The sequence below is a fragment of the Callospermophilus lateralis genome, chromosome 5 (genome assembly GCF_048772815.1).
Source record: "Callospermophilus lateralis isolate mCalLat2 chromosome 5, mCalLat2.hap1, whole genome shotgun sequence".
Lineage (NCBI taxonomy): Eukaryota > Metazoa > Chordata > Mammalia > Rodentia > Sciuridae > Callospermophilus > Callospermophilus lateralis.
In genome coordinates this window covers 109,651,864-109,676,928 of record NC_135309.1, presented here as the reverse complement: position 1 = coordinate 109,676,928, position 25,065 = coordinate 109,651,864, and the positions used below count along the sequence as shown (strand labels likewise).

Genomic DNA, 25,065 nt, shown 5'->3' with positions numbered 1-25,065 from the left:
GAACATACATGCAAAAATTGTTAAAATATTAATAAGTTGAATCCAGCGATATTTACAAATATAACATGATTACTTAGAGTTTATCTTAGAATATAAGATTAGTTTAAAATAAATAAATAAAATAAATAAACCTGTTATCAACACACACACAAAAAGATTAGTTTAATATTGGCAATCAATGGAATTTTTGAAATTAAATAAGTAAAATACAGAATTATATTATCATTTCAATACACACAGAAAAGGCGTTTGAAAAAAAATTACTTGTGATTGAAACAAAGAAGCTCTCTGCAAACCTAGAGAAGCGAACTTCCTCAATCTAGTAAAGAGCACCTTCAAAAAACCACAGGGTTAATAATGAAAAACTGAATGTTTTTTTTTCTTAAATACAGACATATTTGTCATATTTCTAATATTATCCCTTCTAATCAACATTATACTGAAGGTTTTACCCAGTATAATAATAGAAGAAAAAGGGCAGGGGCTGGGGGAGGTGCAAGGAGAATGTACATCCAGTTTGGCAAGAAAAAAGTGAAGCTGTTGTTATTTCATATAACATGACAAAAACTGTTTCATATGACATTTTGCAAAAAAGAACCACAAGAACTAGTAAGTGATTCTAACAAGAATTCATTGTATTTCTATATACCAAGAGTGAACGATTAAAAATTGAAATTTTAAAAATACCATTTATAGTTATATCAAAAATATTCGAAGCTTGGGGATAAAATTTATGAAATTTCTTAAAACCTTTATACTGTAATGAGAGAAATTAAAGAAGACTTAAATAAATGGAAAGATTTATACCATGTTCATGGCTTGAAAAACTAAAAAAATATTGCTAGCATGTCAGTTTCACCCAAATTCTTCTAGAGATTCAATGCAAATTTGATCAAAATCCCAACAGGAATTTTTGTAGAAATTGATAATGTAATTCTAGAATTTATATGAAAATCAAGAGAACCTAAAACAACTGAAGCAGTTTTGAAAAAGAACAATATTAAAAACTTTTTATTACATTATTTTTTAAATTTTAGTTTTAGGTGGACACAATATCTTTATTTTATTTTTATGTGATGCTGAGAATCGAACCCAGTGCTTCATGCATGCTAGGCGAGCATGCTACCACTTGAGCTACATTCCCAGCCCCTTATTACATTATTAAATCACTTACTAGACTAGGGATGTCATTCAGTAATACAGGGCTTGTCTGGCATGTCTCGAGGCCCTGGCTTGGATCCAGAGCATCACAAAGAAAAATACAAACTTATTGTATGAATTATTTGTCCACTCCTAGATATTTACCCAAAAGAATGAAAACTTTTTGTCCATACAAATACTTGCACCAGAATGTGAGTAGCGGCTTTATTCATAATAGCCCAAATTGGAAATGATCTCCAATGTCTGTTGATTGTAAATGAATAATTAAATTGTTAAAAGGAACAAATTATTGATTCTCATATCAACATGGGTGAATCTCAAAAACAGGTTAAGTCAAAGACCAGACACTGCATGATTGCATTCGTAAGGAATTCTGCAAATGGCAAAATTTAAAGTGATAGAAGTAGATCACAGGTTGCCTGGGGACAAAGGGTTGTAGGGGGAATTCACTTCAGGGAATAGAGGGATTTTTTGGGCATCTAAAATGTTTTCAGTCATGATTGTGGCAATGATCAGTTTAGGAAGGCTGATTACTTTTTTTTTTTTAAAACAGTTGAAGGGCCTATTTTTTGATCACCTAATCTTTGCTAAGCTTTTTGGCCCTTAGGCCCACCTTATCATTTTACTGTAACTCTCTCCTAACTGTAGCTTTAACATTTTCTATTTAGTGCCTTGCTGTCCTGTTGCTGTTCTAGACTTTTTCCTATAAATAAGTATTATTGAAAAAAGCTGTTTAGGGTCACAGTCTCTCTGAGTTGATTTTTTGTGTTTTCCAAACTAAGATATTAAAACAAATCCGTATGAAAATATTAGAGGCGGGACCTAGAGAAGCCTTCATCCTAACACATTGGCAGAATAGTTATTATTAATATGGCCTAAGTTTCAAGAGTCTAGACAAGCTTCCTTTTCTGAAAACAAACTCCCTCTCCTCATTTAGTGCTGTAAATAAATTTTTTCAGATTAAGGCCTGGATTTCTAGTGTGCTGAATTAATCTCTGGGAATGATATGAGAAATCTATTTAAATATTTTTAAATAGTTCCACAATTTACATTATTGAAGAGAGAATTAGAAACTGCTGGATTGAGGTATTGCTGATCCTATCATCTAAAAATAAGTAGGTAAAATTTCCCTTCCACACCTTTATTTACACTTAAATGAGGTGCTATTGCAAATCTAATCAAAGATCTTTGCCAGGGATCTGTATGACTTTACTACAGGTACTTTTCAGCTCTCTAAAGGAAAAATGGGGTATTAGAGAGCTAGTTTTTTTAAGATCCCACTATGTGCCAGATACTTTATAAGGACTTACATTTAATCCTCATAAGTGATTTTAAAAAGAGATTCAGAGATTTTAAGCAGCTTGCTTAAGGACACAGCTAGTAAGTAGCAGGAGTTATATATGTTTGACTTTAAAACAAGGGTGTTTCCCTTTAAGCTCTGTTACTTCTAGACAAACACAACAAATGAGGACTATATTTAGTCATTTCTGCTGACTCATTTGCTCCTACATTTCTCTGCCTCTCCATCCATGGACAGGAGCAGAAAGATAAAAATCTATTAGCACATAAGATGTCTTCATTTTAACAAAATCCTGAACCTTTTTTCCTAGTCATAAGTTTTTCAAGTAGTTTGAGTCACTTTTTTGCCTCATACAAGTGGGGTTACTCACCAGTTTCTGCTAATTAATTTATACCATAATCTAATTTGCAACCGTTCTTAATTTTGATTTCACATTTGCATGCAAGTGACTAAATCTACACAGCATCTACACCTATGCTATTTTATGAGGTAACTGTGAGCTAATTTTGCTATGTAAACTTGAATTAAATAAAATTCAAAATACATTTCTTTAGTCACATTAGCCACATTTTATATCCTGCAGTGAGCCACATGTGACTAATAGCTACTCTATTGAACAGAGCAGATACAGAACATTTCTTTATTATAGAAAATTCTTTGGGGCAGAACTGATCTAGAAGTGGGCCTACCTCTGTTAACTTTTTATAACAATGAAGTCAGCATTTTGTATTTTCTTTCTTTTTTTTTGAATATGCAATTATTCATTTCTTTTTCTCACTTAAGAAAGTTAGAGGTAGGCAGTCTAGAATTGATAAAGAGGTTTAATGGTATCATCAAAACTCTTTCTTTTATGTTTGTTGCTTTATAGTCAGTCACAAGATGTTTACACAGTTCCTGAGATCACATACTTATCTAAGATAGGAAGAAAGGTGAAGAGTTGGTTTCAATTGTTTCTGTTTTTTTAAACTAAGAATGTAGAAGTTTTCTTGAAGTCACTCATAGGTGCAGGAAAGACTGTGAAAGCATGTTTTTAGATTTTCTAGCCTTTATAAAGGAAGATAACAAAGGAGAAGGGGCTTGGGAATGGATGTTGGGTCAAATAATGTCACAACACTGGAGTCAACTGGATAAAGATTTATGATAAAGATTCACTAACCTAAGTATTATGGCTTAGATGTCATGTCCTCCAAAAGCTCACATGTGAGACAATGCAAAAGGGTTTGGAGGAGAAATGACCAGATTTAGCTTTAACCTAATCAGTGAATTGATCCCTGATGGGATTAACTGGATGATGACTGGAGGTAGGTGTGGTATGGCTGGAGGAAGTGGTTCATTGGGGGCACGGCTGTGGGGTATATATTTTTTTTCTTTTTTTTTTTATTGGTTGTTCAAAACATTACAAAGCTCTTGACATATCATATTTCATGCAGTAGATTCAAGAGGGTTATGAACTCCCATTTTTACCCCAAATACAGATTGCAGAATCACATCGGTTACACATCCACATTTTTACATAATGCCATATTTTTTTTTAATATTTATTTTTCAGTTTTTGGCGGACACAACATCTTTATTTGTATGTGGTGCTGGGGATCGAACCCGGGCCGCACGCATGCCAGGCGAGCGCGCTACCGCTTGAGCCACATCCCCAGCCCCATATTGCCATATTAGTAACTGTTGTATTCTGCTACCTTTCCTATCCTCTACTATCCCCCCTCCCCTCCCCTCCTATCTTCTCTCTCTACCCCATCTACTGTAATTCATTTCTCTCCTTGTTTTTTTCCCATTCCCCTCACAATCTCTTATATGTAATTTTGTATAACAATGAGGGTCTCCTTCCATTTCCATGCAATTTCCCTTTTCTCTCCCTTTCCCTCCCACCTCATGTCTCTGTTTAATGTTAATCTTTTCCTCCTGCTCTTCCTCCCTGCTCTGTTCTTAGTTGCTCTCATTATATCAAAGAAGACATTTGGCATTTGTTTTTTAGGGATTGGCTAGCTTCACTTAGCATAATCTGCTCTGATGCTATCCATTTCCCTGTAAATTCCATGATTTTGTCATTTTTTAAAGCAGAGTAATACTCCATTGTGTATAAATGCCACATTTTTTTTTTTATCCATTCATGTAGTGAAGGGCATCTGGGTTGGTTCCACAGTCTAGCTATTGTGAATTGTGCTGCTATGAATATCGATGTGGCAGTATCCCTGTAGTACGCTCTTTTAAGGTCTTCAGGGAATAGTCCGAGAAGGGCAATAGCTGGGTCAAATGGTGGTTCCATTCCCAGCTTACCCAGGAATCTCCATACTGCTTTCCAAATTGGCCGCACCAATTTGCAGTCCCACCAACAATGTACAAGAGTACCCTTTTCCCCACATCCTCACCAGCACTTGTTATTGTTTGACTTCATATGGCTGCCAATCTTACTAGAGTGAGATGGTATCTTAGGGTGGTTTTGATTTGCATTTCTCTGACTGCTAGAGATGGTGAGCATTTTTTCATGTACTTGTTGATTGATTGTATGTCCTCCTCTGAGAAGTGTCTGTTCAGGTCCTTGGCCCATTTGTTGATTGGGTTATTTGTTATCTTATTGTTTAATTTTTTGAGTTCTTTGTATACTCTGGATATTAGGGCTCTATCTGAAGTGTGAGGAGTAAAAATTTGTTCCCATGATGTAGGCTCCCTATTTACCTCTCTTATTGTTTCTCTTGCTGAGAAAAAAACTTTTTAGTTTAAGTCTCAAAGATAAGAACCATATGATCGGGGGATCCAACATGGCGGCCGGCGAGGAAGCTGCACTTTCAATATCTCCACATTAACGGGATCAGAAACACCAATTAAAACAGCTACATTCTATCTACTGAGGATCTTCTAGCAAAATTCCGTTGAAAGGAGACCTGCCGAGAATTAGTAAGTTTATTAGACGTGACAGTTTGCCCCAAACAAGTGAAACTTGACTGGCAGCGCGGGCTCAGAGTCCAATCCCGCGGCCACCCGCCGCTTCTGCAAGCGGCAGGCGGCCCAGAGCAGCGCGGCAGAAGGGTCCCCGCCCAGCCAGCAGACAGCGCCCGCCATCCCGGCTACCCTGGCGGCCCTGCTTTCGCCCGGCGAACAGCCACCCCACCCGGCTGGTCCTTAGCCACGCCGCTGCAGACACCTGGCTTTACAAGCACCCCCGGCGGCCCTGCTCGGCGAGAAGGGTCCCCGCCCTGCCGGCAGACAGCTCCCGCCATTCCGCTCTTGTTCTGCAAGCAGCTACCCCGCCCGCTTGGTTCTTAGCCACGAGGCTGCAGCCGCCCGGCTTTACAAGCGCCCCCGGCGACCCTGCTCGGCGAGAAGGGTCCCCGCCCTGCCGGCAGACAGCTCCCGCCATTCCGCTCTTGTTCTGCAAACAGCTAGCCCGCCCGCTTGGTTCTTAGCCACGAGGCTGCAGCCGCCCGGCTTTACAAGCGCCCCCGGCGACCCTGCTCGGCGAGAAGGGTCCCCGCCCTGCCGGCAGACAGCTCCCGCCATTCCACTCTTGTTCTGCAAGCAGCCACCCCGCCCGCTTGGTTCTTAGCCACGAGGCTGCAGCTGCCCGGCTTTACAAGCGCCCCCGGCGACCCTGCTCGGCGAGAAGGGTCCCTGCCCGGCCAACAGACAGTTTCCGCCATCCCGGCTACCCTGCCGGTCCCGCTCTTGCCCTGCAAACAGCCACCCCGCCCGCCTGGGTCTTAGACACGCGGCGGCAGCCACCCGGCTTTACAAGCGCCCCCGGCGGCCCTGCTCTGCGAGAAGGGTCCCCGCCCTGCCGGCAGACAGCTCCCGCCATTCCGCTCTTGTTCTGCAAACAGCCAGCCCGCCCGCTTGGTTCTTAGCCACGAGGCTGCAGCCGCCCGGCTTTACAAGCGCCCCCGGCGACCCTGCTCGGCGAGAAGGGTCCCCGCCCTGCCGGCAGACAGCTCCCGCCATTCCGCTCTCGTTCTGCAAACAGCCACCCCGCCCGCTTGGTTCTTAGCCACGAGGCTGCAGCCGCCCGGCTTTACAAGCGCCCCCGGCAACCCTGCTTGGCGAGAAGGGTCCCTGCCCGGCCAACAGACAGTTTCCGCCATCCCGGCTACCCTGCCGGTCCCGCTCTTGCCCTGCAAACAGCCACCCCGCCCGCCTGGGTCTTAGACACGCGGCGGCAGCCGCCCGGCTTTACAAGCGCCCCCAGCGGCCCTGCTCGTCGAGAAGGGTCCCTGCCCGGCCGGCAGACAGCTCCCACCATCCCGGCACTCCTGGCGGCCCGCCCGCTCTGCGAAGGGTTACCCCACCCGGCTCTTAGCCACGCGGGCGCCATCTGCCTGGCGCTGAGGGAGCCCCCGGCGGCCCAGCGCAGCCAGAAGGGTCCCCGCCTGGCCCGACAGAAGGCACGTGCCCTTCCGGCTCTGCTAACGGCCCTGCCCACCCAGGAAAGGGCTCCCCACCTTGAGAGGATGGGAAGGAAATCTAACCAAGCCTCTATGAATTAGCGAACTGGGATCTAAAACCAGAGATTATATCAGAGCAGAGACAAGCCAGTTCCACCTCTCCCTTCGGTCACTCCTGCAAGGAGCCAGGGGCCCGCCATAGCAGAGAGGGGAAGTCACCAAAGATCGGCCAAAGAGATTCCTTCCCAGCGGACTCTAAATTAGCAGGAGCGGCGAGGGAGCCGGACGGAGCTGGCGGGAACCGCGGCAGCGGCACGGGAACCGGCGGGAGCTGAGGCGGCGCTGACGCAGGAGCCGGCGGGAGCCGCGCGGCGCGGGTCTCCCAGCTACAGCCCCCACCAGTGCTGACAACTGAGGTCTCTTGCACCAGATACGGGGGCGTGGCTACCAGAAGAACGAAACGCGATCAGTATGAAAAGACAAGGAAAGAAAGGACCACAAGCAATGCAGGTCAACTCAACTTTAGAAGAGGTAATATCTGCAGCAGATGGAATGTCAGATAAAGAATTCAGGATATACATGCTTCAGATGATCTGGAGTCTCAAGGAAGACATTAGACAGCAAAATCAGACAATGAAAGACCACTTCGACCACTTCGACAATAAATTACACAAACAAATCCAAGAAGCAAAAGATCAATTATACAGGGAGATAGAGGTTATAAAAAACAAACAAACAGAAATCCTGGAAATGCAGGAAACAATAAACCAACTTAAAAACTCAATTGAGAATACTACCAGCAGAGTAGAACACTTAGAAGATAGAACATCAGACAATGAAGACAAAGTATTTCAACTGGAGAAGAACATAGACAGCTCAGCAAAGCTGTTAAGAAACCATGAGCAGAACATTCAAGAAATATGGGATAACATAAAGAGACCCAACTTAAGGGTCATGGGGATACAGGAAGGTATTGAGGTCCAAACCAAAGGAATGACCAATCTATTCAACGAAATAATACGAGAAAACTTCCCAGACTTGAAGAATGAGACAGAATCCCAAATCCTAGAAGCCTACAGGACGCCGAATGTGCAAAATCATAAGAGAGCCACACCTAGACACATTATAATGAAGATGCCCAACATACAGAATAAGGAGAGAATTTTAAAAGCTACAAGAGAAAGGAAGCAGATTACATTTAGGGGTAAACCAATCAGGATAACAGCTGATCTTTCAACACAGACTCTGAAAGCTAGAAGATCCTGGAATAACATATTTCAAACGTTGAAAGAAAAGGGGTTCCAACCAAGAATTGTGTATCCCGCGAAATTAAGCTTCAGGATGGAAGATGAAATTAAAACCTTCCATGATAAACAAAAGTTAAAAGAATTTGCAGCTAGAAAACCAGCTCTTCAAAACATCCTCGGCAAAATATTACAGGAAGAGGAAATGGAAAATATCAATGAAAACCAACAGCGGGAGGTAGTACAGTAAAGGTGGGGGGGAATAATCAAAGAGGAAAACAAACCATGTTTAGTAACATAAATAAACAAATATGGCTGGAAGAACAAACCATATCTCAATAATAACTCTAAATGTTAATGGCTTAAACTCACCAATTAAGAGACACAGGCTAGCAGAATGGATCACTAAACAAGACCCAACAATATGCTGCCTTCAGGAGACACATCTGATAGGAAAAGACATACATAGACTGAAGGTGAAAGGTTGGGAAAAATCATATCACTCATATGGACTTCGCAAACAAGCAGGAGTGTCCATACTCATTTCAAATAAAATAGATTTCAAGCCAAAGTTAATCAAAAGGGATGAAGAGGGACACTACATACTTCTCAAGGGAACCATACACCAACAAGACATAACAATTATAAATATATATGCCCCAAACAATGGTGCAGCTATGTTCATCAAACAAACTCTTCTCAAGTTCAAGAGTCTAATAGACCACCATACAATAATCATGGGAGACTTCAACACACCTCTCTCACCACTGGACAGATCTTCCAAACAAAAGTTGAATAAGGAAACTATAGAGCTTAAAAACACAATTAATAACCTAGACTTAATTGACATATATAGAATATACCACCCAACATCAAGCAGTTACACTTTTTTCTCAGCAGCACATGGATCCTTCTCAAAAATAGATCATATATTATGTCACAGGGCAACTATTAGACAATATAAAGGAGTAGAGATAATACCATGCATATTATCTGATCATAATGGAATGAAATTGAAAATCAACAATAAAAGAAGTAAGGAAAAATCATGCATCACTTGGAGAATGAACAATAGGTTACTGAATGATCAATGGGTTATAGAAGACATCAAGGAGGAAATTAAAAAATTCTTAGAGATAAATGAAAACACAGACACAACATATCGGAATCTATGGGACACATTGAAAGCAGTTCTAAGAGGAAAATTTATTGCTTGGAGTTCATTCCTTAAAAAAAGAAAAAACCAACAAATAAATGATCTAATACTTCAACTCAAAATCCTAGAAAAAGAAGAGCAAAAAAACAGCAAAAGAAGTAGAAGACAAGAAATAATTAAAATCAGAGCTGAAATTAATGAAATCGAAACGAAAGAAACAATTGAAAAAATTGACAAAACTAAAAGTTGGTTCTTTGAAAAAATAAATAAAATCGACAGACCCTTAGCCACGCTAACAAAGAGAAGAAGAGAGAGAACTCAAATTACCAGCATACGGGATGAAAAAGGCAATATCACAACAGACACTTCAGAAATACAGAAGATTATCAGAAATTATTTTGAATCCTTATACTCCAATAAAATAGAAGATAGTGAAGGCATCGATAAATTTCTTAAGTCATATGATTTGCCCAGATTGAGCCAAGAGGATATTGACAACCTAAACAGACCAATATCAATTGAGGAAATAGAAGATACCATCAAAAGACTACCAACTAAGAAAAGCCCAGGACCGGATGGGTATACAGCAGAGTTTTTCAAAACCTTTAAAGAGGAATTAACACCAATACTTTTCAAGCTATTTAAGGAAATAGAAAAAGAGGGAGAACTTCCAAATTCATTCTATGAGGCCAACATCACCCTGATTCCTAAACCAGACAAAGACACTTCAAAGAAAGAAAACTACAGACCAATATCTCTAATGAACCTAGATGCAAAAATCCTCAATAAACTTCTTGCGAACCGGATACAAAAACATATCAAAAAAATTGTGCACCATGATCAGGTAGGATTTATCCCTGGGATGCAAGGTTGGTTCAATATACGGAAATCAATAAATGTTATTCACCACATCAACAGGCTTAAAAATAAGAACCATATGGTCATCTCGATAGATGCGGAAAAAGCATTCGACAAAGTACAGCATCCCTTTATGTTCAAAACTCTAGAAAAACTAGGGATAACAGGAACATACCTCAACATTGTAAAAGCAATCTATGCTAAGCCTCAGGCTAGCATCATTCTGAATGGAGAAAAACTGAAGGCGTTCCCTCTAAAATCTGGAACAAGACAGGGATGCCCTCTCTCACCACTTCTGTTCAACATAGTTCTCGAATCACTGGCCAGAGCAATTAGACAGACGAAAGAAATTAAAGGCATAAAAATAGGAAAAGAAGAACTCAAATTATCACTATTTGCAGATGACATGATTCTATACCTAGCAGACCCAAAAGGGTCTACAAAGAAACTATTAGAGCTAATAAATGAATTCAGCAAAGTGGCAGGCTATAAGATCAACACGCATAAATCAAAGGCATTCCTGTATATCAGCAACAAATCCTCTGAAATGGAAATGAGGACAACCACCCCATTCACAATATCCTCAAAGAAAATAAAATACTTGGGAATCAACCTAACAAAAGAGGTGAAAGACTTATACAATGAAAACTACAGAACCCTAAAGAGAGAAATAGAAGAAGATCTTAGAAGATGGAAAAATATACCCTGTTCATGGATAGGTAGAAGTAACATCATCAAAATGGCGATATTACCAAAAGTTCTCTATAGGTTTAATGCAATGCCAATCAAAATCCCAACGGCATTTCTTGTAGAAATAGAGAAAGCAATCATGAAATTCATATGGAAAAATAAAAGACCCAGAATAGCAAAAACAATTCTAAGCAGGAAATGTGAATCAGGCGGCATAGCTATACCAGACTTCAAACTATACTACAGAGCAATAGTAACAAAAACAGCATGGTACTGGTACCAAAACAGGCAGGTGGACCAATGGTACAGAATAGAGGACACAGAAACCAATCCACAAAACTACAACTATCTTATATTTGATAAAGGGGCTAAAAGCATGAAATGGAAGAAGGATAGCATCTTCAACAAATGGTGTTGGGAAAACTGGAAATCCATATGCAACAAAATGAAACTGAATCCCTTTCTCTCGCCATGCACAAAAGTTAACTCAAAGTGGATCAAGGAACTTGATATCAAATCAGAGACATGGCGTCTGATAGAAGAAAAAGTTGGCTATGATCTACATACTGTGGGGTCGGGCTCCAAATTCCTCAATAGGACACCCATAGCACAACAGTTAATAACTAGAATCAACAAATGGGACTTACTAAAACTAAAAAGTTTTTTCTCAGCAAAAGAAACAATAAGAGAGGTGAATAGGGAGCCTACGTCCTGGGAACAAATCTTTACTCCTCACACTTCAGACAGAGCCCTAATATCCAGAATATACAAAGAACTAAAAAAATTAGACAATGAGATAACGAATAACCCAATCAACAAATGGGCCAAGGACCTGAACAGAAATTTCTCAGAGGAGGACATACAATCAATCAACAAGTATATGAAAAAATGCTCACCATCTCTAGCAGTCAGAGAAATGCAAATCAAAACCACACTAAGATACCATCTCACTCCAGTAAGATTGGCAGCCATTAGGAAGTCAAACAGCAACAAGTGCTGGCGAGGATGTGGAGAAAAGGGTACTCTTGTACATTGCTGGTGGGACTGCAAATTGGTGCGGCCAATTTGGAAAGCAGTATGGAGATTTCTTGGAAAGCTCGGAATGGAAACACCATTTGATCCAGCTATTCCACTACTCGGTCTATTCCCTAAAGACCTAAAAAGAGCACACTATAGGGACACTGCTACATCCATGTTCATAGCAGCACAATTCACAATAGCAAGACTGTGGAACCAACCTAGATGCCCTTCAATAGACGAATGGATAAAAAAAATGTGGCATTTATACACAATGGAGTATTACTCTGCATTAAGAAATGACAAAATCATAGAATTTGGAGGGAAATGGATGGCATTAGAGCAGATTATGCTAAGTGAAGCTAGCCAATCCCTTAAAAACAAATGCCAAATGTCTTCTTTGATATAAGGAGAGTTACTAAGAACAGAGTAGGGAAGAAGAGCATGAGAAGAAGATTAACATTAAACAGGGATGAGAGGTGGGAGGGAAAGGGAGAGAGAAGGGAAATTGCATGTAAATGGAAGGAGACCCTCAGGGGTATACAAAATTACATACAAGAGGAAGTGAGGGGAAAGGAGGGAAAATATAAGGGGGAGAAATGAAGTACAGTAGAGGGGGTAGAGAGAGAAGAGGGGAGGGGAGGGGGGAGGGGGGATAGCGGAGGATGGGAAAGGCAGCAGAATACAACAGACTCCAGAATGGCAATATGTAAATCAATGTGCAACTGATGTGATTCTGCAATCTGTATATGGGGTAAAAATGGGAGTTCATATCCCACTTGAATCAAAGTGTGAATTATGATATATCAAAAACTATGTAATGTTTTGAACAACCTACAATAAAAATTAATTAAAAAAAAAAAAAGAACCATATGATCATCTAGATAGAAGCAGAAAAAGCATTCGACAAAGTACAGCATCCCTTTATGTTCAAAACATTAGAAAAACTAGGGATAACAGGAACTTACCTCAACATTGTAAAAGCTATCTATGCTAAGCCTCAGGCTAGCATCATTCTGAATGGAGAAAAATTGAAGGCATTCCCTCTAAAGTCTGAAACAAGACAGGGATGCCCTCTATCACCACTTCTATTCAATATAGTTCTCGAAACACTGGCCAGAGCAATTAGACAGACGAAAGAAATTAAAGGCATAAAAATAGGGAAAGAAGAACTTAAATTATCACTATTTGTGGACGACATGATTCTATACCTAGAAGACCCAAAAGGGTCTACAAAGAAACTACTAGAACTAATAAATGAATTCAGCAAAGTGGCAGGATATAAAATCAACACGCGTAAATCAAAGGCATTTCTGTATATCAGCGACAAAACTTCTGAAACGGAAATGGGGTATATATTTTCTTTGTTTTGTTTTGTTTTTAAATTCAACCTGAATTTATTCTCTTTTATTTTACATTATGAGAATTTTAAACATGTACAGTGTAATAAACCCCATGTATGTCATTTTGCTTCAACAAGTGTCAATTTATGAACAATCTTGTTTCATCTGTACCAAATCCTGATTCTTTCTCCTCTCCCATATTATTTACCAGACTTTATCTTTAAATATCATAGCAAACCTTCCTCTAAAGACTCTTAAAAAAATCCTAACCATAATTACATTGTCACACCAAAAACAACAGTTTCATATATATATGAGAGAGAGAAAGAGAGAGAGTTGTAGATGAATACACAGTATCTTTATTTATTTTTATGTGGTGCTAAGGATCAAACCCAGTGCCTCACACATGTGAGATAAGCACTTTACCACTGAGCTACAGCCCTAGCAGTAACAGCAGTTTCTTTCTTTCTTTTTTTATAGTCTTTCTTTTTTTCCAGTAATATATTTTTTTAATTCTAATTTGTTGTACATGATGGAAGAATGCAATTCATTCCATATTACACATATAGAGCACAATTTTTCAAGTCACTGTACACAACATATTTTCACACCATTCATGCCTTCATACATGTACTTAGGGAAATGATGTCTAACTCATTCTACCATCATCCCTACCCCCTTACCCCCTCCTTTTCCCTACCTCCCCTTTGCCTTATCTAAAGTTCTTCTATTCCTCCCATGCTCCCCCCAGGCCCATTATGAATCAGCATCCACATATCAAAGAAAACATTTGGCCTTTGATTTTTGGGGATTGGCTTACTTCACTTAGCATTATATTCTTCAACTTTATCCATTTACCTGCAAATACCATGATTTTATTCTCTTTTAATTCTGAGTAATGTTTCATTGTGTGTATGTACACCAGAGTTTCTCTATCCATCTACTGAAGGGCATCTAGGTTGGTTCCATAATTTAGCTATTGTGAATTGTGCTGCTATAAACATTGATGTGGCTGTGTCTCTGTAGTATACTGTTTTTAAATCCTTTGGATATAGACTGAGGAGTGCAATAGCTGGGTCAGATGGTAGTTCTGTTCCAATTTTCCAAGGAATCTCCATACTGCTTTCCAGATTGGCTGCACAGTTTGTAGTCCCACCAGCGATGTGCCTTTTCCCCTACATCCTGGCCAACGCTAATTGTTGTTTGTATTCTTAATAGCTGCCATTCTGACTGGAGTGAGATGAAATCTTAAGAGTAGTTTTAATTTGCATTTCTCTAATTGCTAGATATGTTGAACATTTTTTCATGTTTGTTGATTAATTGCATGTCATCTTCTGAGAAGTGTCTGTTAAATTCCCTGTCCCATTTATTGAGTGCTTTATATATCCTAGATTAGTGCTCTACCTGATGTGCTTGTGGTAAAGATTTGCTCCCATTCTGTAGGCTCTCTGTTTACCTCGCTGATTGTTTCTTTTGCTGAGAAGCAGGTTTTTAGTTTGAAACCATCTCATTTATTGATTCTTGGTTTTAATTCTTACACTACAGGAGTTTTATTAAGAAAGTTAGAGCCTAATCCAACATGATGGAGATTTGGGCCTACTTTTTCTTTACTCTTTCTACTTTTCATTAGGCACAAGGTCTCTGGTATAATTCCTAGGTCCTTGTTCCACTTTGAGTGTAGTGTTGTGCATGGTGAGAGATAATTTCATTTTGTTACATGTGGATTTCCAGTTTTTTTCATTTCATTAATTTCATTTTGTTACATGTGGATTTCCAGTTTTCCTAGCACCATTTGTTGAGGAGGCTATCTTTTCTCCAATGTATGTTTTTGGCGTCTTTGCTAATATAAGATAACTGAAGTTATGTGGGATAGACTCTGTGTTCTCTATTCTGTACCATTGGTCTACAGGTCTATTTTGGTGCCAATACCATGCTGTTTTTGTTACTATTTCTCTGTAGTATAGTTTTAGGTCTGGTATAGTGATGCTACTAGCTTCACTCTCCTTGCTAAGGATTGCTTTGGCTACTCTGGGTCTCTCATTTTTACAGATGTTCATGATTGCTTTTTCTATTTCTATAAGGAATGCTATTGGGATTTTGATTGGAATTGCATTAAATCTGTATAGTGCTTTTGGTAGTATGGTCATTTTGATAATATTAATTTGGCCTACCCAAGAACAAGGGAGATCTTTCCATCTTCTAAGGTCTTCTTTAATTTCTTTCTTTAGCATTCTGTAGTTTTCATTGAGAGGTCTTTCACCTCTTTCATTAAGTTGATTCCCAAGTATTTTATTTTTCAGGCTATTATAAATGGGATGGTTTTCCTAGTTTCACTTTCAGTGGGGTTGTCACTGATGTACAGAAATGCCTTTGATTTATGGTGTTGATTTTATATTAGCTACTTTGCTGAATTCATTTATTAGTTCTAGAAGATTTCTGGTGGAATGTTTTGGGTCTTCTAGGTATAGAATCATATCATCTGCAAATAGTGATAATTTGAGTTCTTCTTTTCCTATCTGTATCCCTTTAATTTCTTTTGTCTGTCTAATTGCTCTGGATAGAGTTTTAAGAACTATGTTAAATAGAAGTGGTGAAAGAGGGCATTCCTGTCTTGTTCCAGTTTTTAGAGGGAATGCTTTCAATTTTTCTCCATTTAGAATCATGTTGGCTGGGGCTTAGCATAGATAGCCTTTACAATGTTGAGGATATTCCTGTTATCCCTTGTTTTTCTAGCATTTTGAATATGAAGGGATGCTATAGTTTATCAGATGCTTTTTCTGCATCTATTGAGATGATCATATGATTCTTGTCTTTGAGTCTATTGATATGATGAATTACATTTTTTGATTTCCCTATGTTGAACCAACCTTGCATTCCTGGGATGAACCCTACTTGATCATGATGCACTATCTTTTTGATATGTTTTTGTATCTGATTTGCCAGAATTTTATTGAGAATTTTTGCATCTATGTTCATTAGAGATATTAGTCTGAAGTTTCCTTTCTTTGATGTGTCTTTGTTTGGTTTTGGAATCAGGTTGATATTGGCCTCATAGAATGTGTTTGGAAGCGTTCCCTCTTTTTCTATTTCATGAAATAGTTTGAGAAGTATTGATGTTAGTTTTTCTTTAAAGGTCTTGTACAACATTTTTTATTTTCATATTATGTTTTTTGGCTCTCTGGAAGAAAAACTAATCAGGCCAAATCAATGGATCAGTTAGCAATTGCTATATCAAATTTAATCAAAAGTTTTCTTGACTAGGGTTTGAAAACTTTTATGGATTATTTTTAGTGCTTGGTAGAGGTGTCTTAAAGCAGATATGTGTAGATAAAACTTTGAAAAACTCCTTCTAGGCAGCTGAAATACTACTACAACACGGAGCAAACCCTAATCAGAAAGATCAAAAACAGAAGACTGCTTTGGATGAAGCAGATAATGATAAAATGAAAGAGTTGCTAAAATCTCATGGTGCTATTGAAGCCAATAATAGAGATGAAAGTAATGCTACAGTCACTGGTATGTATGTCAGTACTGCTTGCTATTTTATATAGGTGATATCTCTACTTAGAAAAATAACATTTTTACATTTGTAATATAAGTTATTCCATAACTGGGGATAGATATTTCCTATGTTTAATAAACTTTTTAAAAGCCATTATTTTTAGAAATTAGCACTTTCAAGTTTGGTTTAATTTATAGATCATATGATTCTACTGGATTGGAGTTACATGTTAAAATAAAACCTATGTTGTTCATTAATCAAACATTCATCTTCCTACCTTTGGGTTGGAGATAGAGGAGTAACTGAAACCAGGCAGATAGTTTACTTATAGTGGAGCTAGAAAAGGGTAACATTATACTGAAGACTCTGCAACCGATATTTTTTTACTTCAAAATGTGTAATCATACATTGGTTGAATTCATGTCAATTTTCAAATATTCTTGTAATACTAAGTTGTTAAGCAAGTATATCATACTCATATGTGTGTTTTACGTACTTTACAGTGAAAAGTCTATATAAGGGAATGTATAGCTAGGCAAAAATTTTATGAACAATTTTTTAGCAATAATTTACATTTTATTAAGTGCTGAGGAGAGGAGATCGTTCTTCATTTCTTCCCATGTTTGAGCCTTGACTCATAGAAAAAGAAACTCCAAGGAAAAAAAAAATAGAAAACCTTCCTGTGCCCTCACTGTGAGGGAGAATGGGGAGATGAGAACCCTGAGGCATACTTCTGCCTTGCCTGCCTCCTTCCTCACCAACTATTGATTTTCAAGGGAGGAAAAATTACTAATGTATGATTAGGCAGGACCAAGGATGTTCACTGTGTAATATTTTACTAGCAAGATGGATCACATGTTGGTTAAGATCAAGACTGCTAAAAAGTTTTCTGTGATCTGCCACTGTATAGTAAGTCTATAGTGTGAGCCCCTTTCTTATGTCCTTAGCCATTTCACTCTTCATCTCCACAGCCATACGTAAGGTTCAAGTTCCATGATTTAGCTGAGCTCAGCATACCAGGGAAATCCTGTAACTGAAGTTATCTGGACTCTGTTATATACTAGTATACCTATTCCCTTGTCTGTTGTTTTTGTATGTACATTTCTTAGTTAGGTACCCCAATGGAATAAGGGGTACAGGGCAAATGGAAGTATGAAGAAAGGGAATCCATGGTGGGAGATGGGTCCAAGAGAACTTTACAGAACAATGAATCATAGTTATAATAGTTAAAAGCACGGACTTGGAGTCAGATGACATCTGGTTTAAGTACCAGCTGTGTGACATTGGGCAACTTCCTGAACTTCTCTGAAACCTCGCTTTCTTTTGTGAAATAAATATATTATACTACCTACATGAAAAAGTTCATAGGAAGACTAAACTGATACATAGAAGGTATTTACCATTAATACCTTAATTAACATTAAGATATAATAACTGTAAATTATTATTTTTCCCATTCATATTACCATTAAAATTGATAAAATAAAGCTACATTTTTGCATATTCTTATCTATTTTTAAAATTTATTTTTTAAAGCAGAAATTCCTGCTGTTCGGACAAAAAGACACAAACAGTGTTTTTGTGATGTTGACAAAAATGTTGATCCATCTTCCCTTTCACGCCAAGAAAAAACAAGAGAAAACCTTCCTGTGGTGAGTAAAATTACAACTCTTTTTATCTTCAACCTAGAAAATGCCTTTCTTTGTACCATCCAGCCACTGGCTATTGGCAGAACTCTTTCCATGATAAGGACACAAGGTTGTTGAAAATGCTTTTTTGTAATAAGAAAATAATTGAGCAGAATAAGCCAAGAAAGTATGCTGTATGGTTAACTCTGACTTATCTGTATTGAATACAGAACTTTGTGTTAGTTCCTGTCCTTTATACCTAGCTTGTGTTTGACTACTTCTTATCCAACTAACTCTGCCACTGTCATAGTATGTCTTCACTCACTCATTTTCAAAAGTATCCAGTATATATAATACGTTGGCAAGACTCTAGAACCCAGATATAGCAGATGAAAGTAACCTTTATAAAGATGGATATTCTCAGTTGGACAAAAACATAAAGTTTACTAAGACACAAACTTCCTAAAAAGGTAGTATCATAAGTGAAAGATTATCTTGAATGAAAGTTTTCTCCCATTGTGGTCCAATGTACTCAATCACAAAATGGAAAAGAAAGTTGGCACCTGAAATTTTCTTTATCCTAGCCTGTAGGTGGAGGCAGACTTAGCCCGAGTATAAGTTTAGACCTTTAGTTTTCTTGTGTACCCATAAGCTATTCACTCTGTAAGGAGGTAAACTTTAGGCTTTTTGTTTGTTTTGCATGTTTGCATTTTATAGTTTCACTTTGATGTATTCAATAAATGACAGCAGGAAGAGTGCTTAACTAAATAATTAGAATATTATGTTTATTGTGTGCATTTTTCATATCCCTTGTGAACACCAAAGTAAAAATTTTAGAGCAACATACTTCAGAAGACTTTGATGACCTACACATTTTAAAAATTTATGAGAATTTATTAAAGGATAAAAGAGTTAATCCATCAATCATCATTTATGGAGCAATAACTATGTATCCAGCAATAGGGAAAGCATACACAAATGTAAAAACTATGCTACTGCCTACAAGACCTCATTATCTTGATAAGGACATATTATGTATATGACATTATCCATATTAATGCTAAATTATAAAGCTCTGAAACTCTTAAGTAATTCTGAGAAAAGAGAAATCAGTATGTATTAGATCAGAGGTTTCATGTATGAGATATATGTGATTTATATATATAACAATATAACAGATATATTTATACAATAATATTTATTAAGCTCTTACTTCGTGCTGACATTGTCCTTTAGCATTTTACCTGTGTTACTCATTTCAAACACAGAGAGGCTATGTTCATTGCTGGATTTACCCAGTTAGGAAGAGGTGGAGCCAATATTCACCCACAGACATTCTGGTTCTGGAGCCTACTCTAAGATTCTCATAAGAAAGACAGGGATCTGGGCAGTGTGAATTGAAGACATTCAGGGAAGGAAGATGAATATAGACAAAGGCATTAAGGGGTAGAATACCCTTTATGAGTTTTTGAGAGTAATGTTTTATACTTTGAAGATTATGTATGAGATTTTAATACTATTCAGTGATAGTCATAAAGCCTTAAAGTGGACTTTCATATATATGTGATTTTTAAATAGTATGTGCTGTTTTTTTCCTGTCAGATGACTATAATTTTAACAAAATGAGAAGTTATGACTCCTTGTATGATTGCTACTCCCACATTCCCAGGAGATTTGACTATATAAGTCAAGATCTGTTTACTATTTTTTCAACTCTATGATATTTATATAGTTAAGCTTACATAAAACATGAGCATAAAGAAAAATGAAACATTTTTAGCAGCTTGTTATAATTGTGCATTTTTGTCAGTGACAGGTGGGAGAGCATATCTACCCTCTTATAGTTTCTGATATTTTTATCTGATAGCATGAGACCATCAGTGCCATTCTACAAGATATAGAAGAAAAACAGGAAAATTTATTGGTGTTTGAAATAAGAAACCCTGAAGATGCAGGTAAATATGTCTATTACTCAAAAGTGTGATTATTTCAGATATCTAGGGTCATTGTTACCTCATCTTCTTCTTAAGGGACATTTTAAAGTTTGCAAAGGCTGAAAAAATGGTCTTCTTCATATATATGGAATTATCATTAAAAGTCAGTGATACAAACCAGTAGTTTGTATAATTGTTAACAAAGATACTACTATATGTAAGATAGTGGGAGTAATTTGAGAGACATTCAGAACCATGATCAGAGATAAAATACTACTTATGGTGATATGTTCAGATCAAGATATGACAAAAAACATAGAATAATGACTAGAGATGAGATTATAATATTCATTGGCTCCTCAGTTCACCCAGATATGGCAACCCTTAAAAATAGATCATATTTATAACATAGAAAATAGGTTTATAAGGTTGAAAGTAGATACTGATAGATTGAGATCTGTATTCTTTCTAAAAGTCAGTTAAAAATAGTCAAAAGTAATTTAAAGTATCTCATTAGTCTTTCATATAATAGGATATAACAGTTCATTTTTTGTCCTAATTCATGTTTGTATATAGCCTTTTGGGAAAAAATAGTTTTCTTTAAATTATATCCATTCTATTTTTTTAAAAATTAATTTATTTATTATAATTGTTATACATGACAGCAGAAGGCATTGCAATTCATAGTATACATACAGAGCACAATTTTTCATGTCTCTGGTTGTACACAAGTAGAGTCACATCATTCCTGTCTTCATACATGTACTTAGAGTCATGATGTCCATCTCATTCCACCGTCTTTCTTACACCCATGCCCCCTCCCTTCCTCACCCTCTCCTTTTCCCTATCTAAAGTTTTTCCATTCCTCCCATACTCCCCCCAACCCCCATTATGGATCAGCATTCACATATCAGAGAAACATTTGGCATTTTGTTTTTTGAAATTGGCTTACTTCACTTAGCATGATATTCTCCAACTCCATTCATTTACCTGGCAAATGCCATGATTTTATTCTCTTTTAATACTGAGTAGTATCCCATTGTGTTTATATACCACAGTTTCTTTATCCATTCATCTACTAAAAGGCATCTAGGTTGGTTCCACAATTTAGCTACTGTGAATTGTGCTGCTATAGACATTGATGTGGCTGTGTCCCTATAGTATGCTGTTTTTAAGTCCTTTGGGTATTAGACCGAGGAGAGGGATAGCTGGGTCAAATGGTGATTCCATTCCAAGTTTTCCAAGGAGTCTCCTACTGCTTTCCAGATTGTCTGCACCAACATGCAGTCCCACCAGCAATGTATGAGTGTGCTTTATTCCCCACATCCTCATCAATAATTGTTGTTGTTTGTATTCTTAATAGCTGCCATTCTGACTGGAGTGAGATGAAATCTTAAGAGTAGTTTTGATTTGCATTTCTTTTTTTTTTTTTTTAGAGAGAGAGAGAGAAAGAGAGAGAGTTTTAATATTTATTGCTGACACAACATCTTTGTTTTGTATGTGGTGCTGAGGATCGAACCCGGGCTGCACGCATGCCAGGCGAGCACGCTACCACTTGAGCCACATCCCCAGCCCCTGATTTGCATTTCTTTAATTGTTAGAGATGTTGTACATTTTTTCATATATTTGTTGATTGATTGTATCATTTTCTGAGAAGTGTCTGTTCAGTTCCTTGGCCCATTTATTGATTGGAATATGTGTTTTTTTGTGTGTGTGTGTTAAGATTTTTGAATGCTTGAGATTAGTGCTCTACCTGATGTGCAAGTGGTAAAAATTTGCTCCCATTCTACAGGCTCTCTATTCACCTCATTGATTTCTTTTCTTTTGCTGAAAAGAAGCTTTTCAGTTTGAATCCATCCCATTTATTGATTCTTTGATTTTAATTCTCTAATTAAGGAAGTTGGGGCCTAATCCGACATGATGAAGATTTGGGTCTACTTTTTCTTCTAATAGACACAGTGTCTCTGGTTTAAATCCTAGGTCCTAGATCCATTTTGAGTTGAGTTTTGCAAATAGTGAGAGAGAGGGGCTTAATTTCATTTTGTTGCATATTTTTCAGTTTTCCCAGAACCATTTGTTGAAGAGGCTACTTTTTCTCCAGTATATGTTTTGGTCACTTTTGTCTAATAGGAGATGACTGTATTTATGTACATTTGTCTCTGTGTTCTTTATTCTGTACCATTGGTCTACATGTTTGTATTGGAATCAATACAGTGCCATTTTTATTACTATTACTCTGTAGTATAGTTTAAGGTCTGGTATAGTGATGCCACCAGCTTCACTTTTCTTACTAAGGATTGCTTTGGCTATTTTGGGTCTCTTATTTTTCCAAATGAATTTCATGACTGCTTTTTCTATTTCTATGAGGAATTTGTCATTGGGATTTTGATTGGAATTAAATCTGTATAGTGCTTTTGATAGTATGGTCATTTGACAATATTAATTCTGCCTATCCAAGAACAAGGGAGATTTTTCCATCTTCTAAGGTCTCCTTTAATTTCTTTCTTTAGTGTTCTGTAATTTTCAGTGTAGAGGTGTTTCACTACTTTCATTAAGTTGATTCCCAAGGGTTTTTTTTTTTTTTTGAGGCTATTATAAATGGGTAGTTTTCCTTGTTTCTTATTCAGAGGATTTGTCACTGATGTACAGAAATGCCTTTGATTTATGGGTGTTGATTTTATATCCTGCTACCTTTCCAAATTTATTTGTTCTAGAAGTTTTCTGGTGGAATTTTTTTGGATCCTCTAGGTGTATAATCACGTCATCAGCAAATATGTTAATTGGAATTCTTTTTTTCCTATCTGTATCCATTTAATTTCTTTTGTATAATTGCTCTGGCCAGTATTTCAAGAGCTATGTTAAACAGAAGTGATGAAAGAGGGCATTTCTGTCTTGTTCCAGTTTTTAGAGGAAATGCTTTCAGTTTTTCTCCATTTAGAATGATGTTGGCATGGAGCTTAGCATAGTTGAGATATGTTCCTGTTTTCCCTAGTTTTTCTAGTGTTTTTAACATGAAAGGATGCTGTATTTTGTCAAATGATTTTTCTGCATCTATTGAGATGATCATGATTCTTATCTTTAAATTTATTGATGTGATGAATTACATTTTTTGGTTTCTGTATGTTGAACCAACCAACCTTGCATCTCTGGGATGATCCCTACTCGATCGTGGTACCCTATCTTTTTGATATGGGTTTTTTTTTTTTTGTATTTGATTTGCCAGAATTTTATTCAGAATTTTTGTTTCTATGTTCATTAGTGATATTGGTGTGAAGTTTTATTTCTTTGATGTGTTTTTGCCTGGTTTTGGAATCAGGATGATATTGGCCTCATAGAATGAGTTTGAAAGTGTTCCCTCTTTTTCTATTTCATGAAATAATTTGAGGAGTATGAGTTCTTCTTTGAAGGTCTTGTAGAACTCAGCTGTGTATCCAACTGGTCCTGGGCTTTTCCTTGTTGGTAGACTTCTAATGGTGTCTACTATTTCGTATCTTGAAATTGATCTGTTTAACTTGTATATATCATCCTGATTCAGTTTGGGCAAATCATGTGCCTATAAAAATTTCTCAATGCCTTCAGTATTTTTTATTTATTGAAGTGTAAATTTTCAAATAATTTCTGATTATCTTCTGTATTTCTGTATTGTGTGTCTTGATATTTCCTTTTTCATCATGAATGTTAGCAATTTGAGTTTTCTGTCTCCTTCTCTTCATTAGCATAGCTAAGAGTTTATCAGTTTTATTTATTATTTCAAAGAACCAACTTTTTGTTTTGTCAATTTTTTTCAATTGTTTCTTTTGTTTCAATTTCATTATTTCAGCTCTGATTTTAATTATTTCCTGTCTTCTACTGCTTTTGGTGTTGTTTTGTTCTTTTTATAGAGCTTTGAGATGTAATATTAGGTCATTTATTTGTTGACTTTTTCTTCTTTTAAGGAATGAACTCCATGCAATGAACTTTCCTCTTAGTGTTGCCTTCATAGTGTCCCAGAGATTTTGATGTTGTATTAGTACTCATTTACCACTAACAATTTTTAATCTCTTCTTTGATATATTTTGCAACCCATTGTTCATTTAATAGCATATTATTTAGTTTCAGGTATTGAGTAGCTTCTTTTTTATTTTATCATTGATTTATAATTTCATTCCATTATGATCTGATAGAATGCAGAATAGTATCTCTGCTTATTCTATTTGCTAAAGTTGATTTGTGGCATATTATGTGGTCTATTTTAGAGAAGGATATCCATGTGCTGCTGAGAAGAAAGTGTATTCACTCATTGATGATGAAATATTTTTTATATGTCAGTTGAGTCTAGTTATCAATTGTTTTATTGAATTCTATCGTTTCTTTGTTCAGCTTTGTTTGGAAGATCTATCCAGTGGTGAAAGAGGTGTTTTAATGTCACCCAGAATTATTGTGTTGTAGTCTTTTTGACTCTTGAACTTGACAAGAATTTGTTTGATGAATGTAGATGCTCCATTGTTTGGCACATATATATTTATAATTGTTATGTCTTGTTGATATGTGGTTTCCTTGAGCAACATGAAATGTCCTTCTTTATCCCTTTTGATTACCTTTGTATTGAAGTCTACTTTATTTGATATGAGGATGTGAAGCCTGCATGTTTCCACAGTCCATGTGAGTGGTATGTTTTTTTCTCAACCTTTCACCTTCAGTCTGTGGATGTATTCTCCTATGAGATGAGTCTCTTGGAGGCAGCATACTTTTGGCCCTTTTTAATCCAATCTGCCAGTCATGTCTTTTGATTGGTGAGTTTAGGCCATTAATATTCAGGATTATTATTGAGACTTGATTTGTTTTCCCAGTCATTTTTGTTTATT

At 37.3% G+C, this 25,065-nt stretch overlaps 1 protein-coding gene across 1 annotated transcript in view; it reads left to right on the top strand.

Moving 5' to 3' along the window:
* The window catches only part of Ankrd31 (ankyrin repeat domain 31), a 196,902-nt gene that overhangs the window by 118,653 nt on the left and 53,184 nt on the right, over positions 1 to 25,065 (top strand). The window contains 3 exon segments of the mRNA XM_076857689.2: positions 16,511 to 16,673; positions 18,196 to 18,311; positions 20,155 to 20,242. Of these exon segments, the coding sequence (XP_076713804.2) occupies positions 16,511 to 16,673; positions 18,196 to 18,311; positions 20,155 to 20,242 (367 nt within the window).